The sequence below is a fragment of the Chelonia mydas genome, chromosome 3, assembly GCF_015237465.2.
Source record: "Chelonia mydas isolate rCheMyd1 chromosome 3, rCheMyd1.pri.v2, whole genome shotgun sequence".
Lineage (NCBI taxonomy): Eukaryota > Metazoa > Chordata > Testudines > Cheloniidae > Chelonia > Chelonia mydas.
This window is the reverse complement of record NC_057851.1, coordinates 180882297-180883921: the sequence shown is the minus strand read 5'-3', so window position 1 is coordinate 180883921 and position 1625 is coordinate 180882297. Positions and strand designations below refer to the sequence as shown.

At 47.3% G+C, this 1625-nt stretch overlaps 1 protein-coding gene across 1 annotated transcript; it reads right to left on the bottom strand.

Moving 5' to 3' along the window:
- Positions 1-469: 469 nt before the first annotated feature.
- On the bottom strand, positions 470-1081 carry LOC102934598 (39S ribosomal protein L21, mitochondrial-like). The gene is given in 2 exon segments (XM_037893553.2): positions 470-631; positions 634-1081. Coding segments are annotated over 2 exon segments (534 nt in total). The 3' UTR covers positions 470-545.
- Positions 1082-1625: the final 544 nt, after the last annotated feature.

Below are 1625 nucleotides of genomic sequence, written 5' to 3'. Positions count from 1 at the left end.
CTATAAGTTCTGTCTGAGTTACTGAAGTCCTCAAATCTCCATTTACTCTAGTTCAATCAAGCACTCATACCCCATGCTGCAGAGGAAAGTGAAAAACCTTCATGGCCTCTGACAATCTGACCTGGGAGAATAAACCTTCCTGACCCCCAAATATGGTGATCAGTTAACACTTGAGCATGTGGGTGAGACCCTCCAGCCAGACACCTGGAACAGAATTCTCTGTAGTAACTCAGAGGCCTTCTCATCTAGTGTTCCATCTCCAGCTGTTGGACATATTGGTTGCGGATAGGCCATATGTCATTGTAGGCAATCTTATCATGCTATCTTCTTCATAAACATGTCAAGCTCAGTCTTGATACAAGTTAGTTTTTTTGTCCCCACTGCTTCCCGTGGCTGTTCCAGAATGTCACTCCTCTGATGGTTAGAAATCTTTGCCTAATTTCAAGCCTAAACTTGTTTTTTTTTTCCCCAATGACAAGAGTTCTTTATTTCCATACTTCCTAAAGCAGTAAAAATAAACCAAGACCTACTAGACCAACAATCGATCATGACAAGCAGGGAGCAATTTCTATGGTGTTTATCCAGAGAACCGTTTGTGGCTGCATGATAATTTTCTTCCTTTGATAATGTGCCTTTTCCAAAATCTCATGTTAATTCTTGGCCAAGATTCTGTTTTTTCGATAACTGTGGCTTCCACATGGACAAGATCTTTCCCCAGAAATGGCTTTCCAATTAGCGTGAAGTCATCGGCGCCAACCAGCAAAGCCTTCTCCAGTTGGATTCGGTCTCCACATTCACCTGGCAGCACGTTTTCCATTAAAATCAAATCTTCGCTGGTTCCCTTCCACTGCTTACTGGCATAGTGAACCACAGCAAAGAACTTTCCATACTGCCCACTGGCAATCATCTCATTCACCTTTTGCATGACCTCTGCATGGTACTTTGCCTCTTCTATTGGATCTGGCAGTTTGACTTCAGGCCACGGAGGTGAGGACAATGATGTTTTGGCAATAATTCCTTGCTGTAGTGAAGTGCTTTGAGTTCTCTCGCTTCGAACTGTTGATGGACAGTTTATATCCATTTGTTCTTGTGCCAAAATTAGCCTCTAACTTCAATAAATCCTTTCCCTCAGGGCCAGAGCCTCAGGTCCATCTCTCTTTGCACTCCCAGCCACATAAATTAAGCTAGCCATGAATTCTGTCTGATTGTAAGGCCACTTCTTTGGGCCCAGCCAGGAATTGAACTCCTAAAGCAAGGCAGCTCCTTTCATCTGAGCCTGCTGGGCTCTGATTGTAGGGTTGCCAACCCTCCCAATTTTGCCAGGATTCTCCCGGAATCAGGCTCTATCTCCCGGAGGCTACTGAAGCTAAACCAGGAGATTTTAGGCTGCTAAAAGTCCAGTGGAGCAGCAGGGCTAATTCAGGCTCCCTGCCTGCCCAGGCCCTGTGCTGCTCCCGGAAGTGGACGGCACATCCCTGCGGCCCCTGGGGGGGCAGGGGTCTCCGCACACTGCCCATGCCCCGAGCGCCGACTCTGCAACTCCCATTAGCTGGGAACTGCGGACAATGGGAGCTGTGGGAGTGGTGCTTGAAGGCAGGGGCAGCATGCGGAACACCCTACTTCCC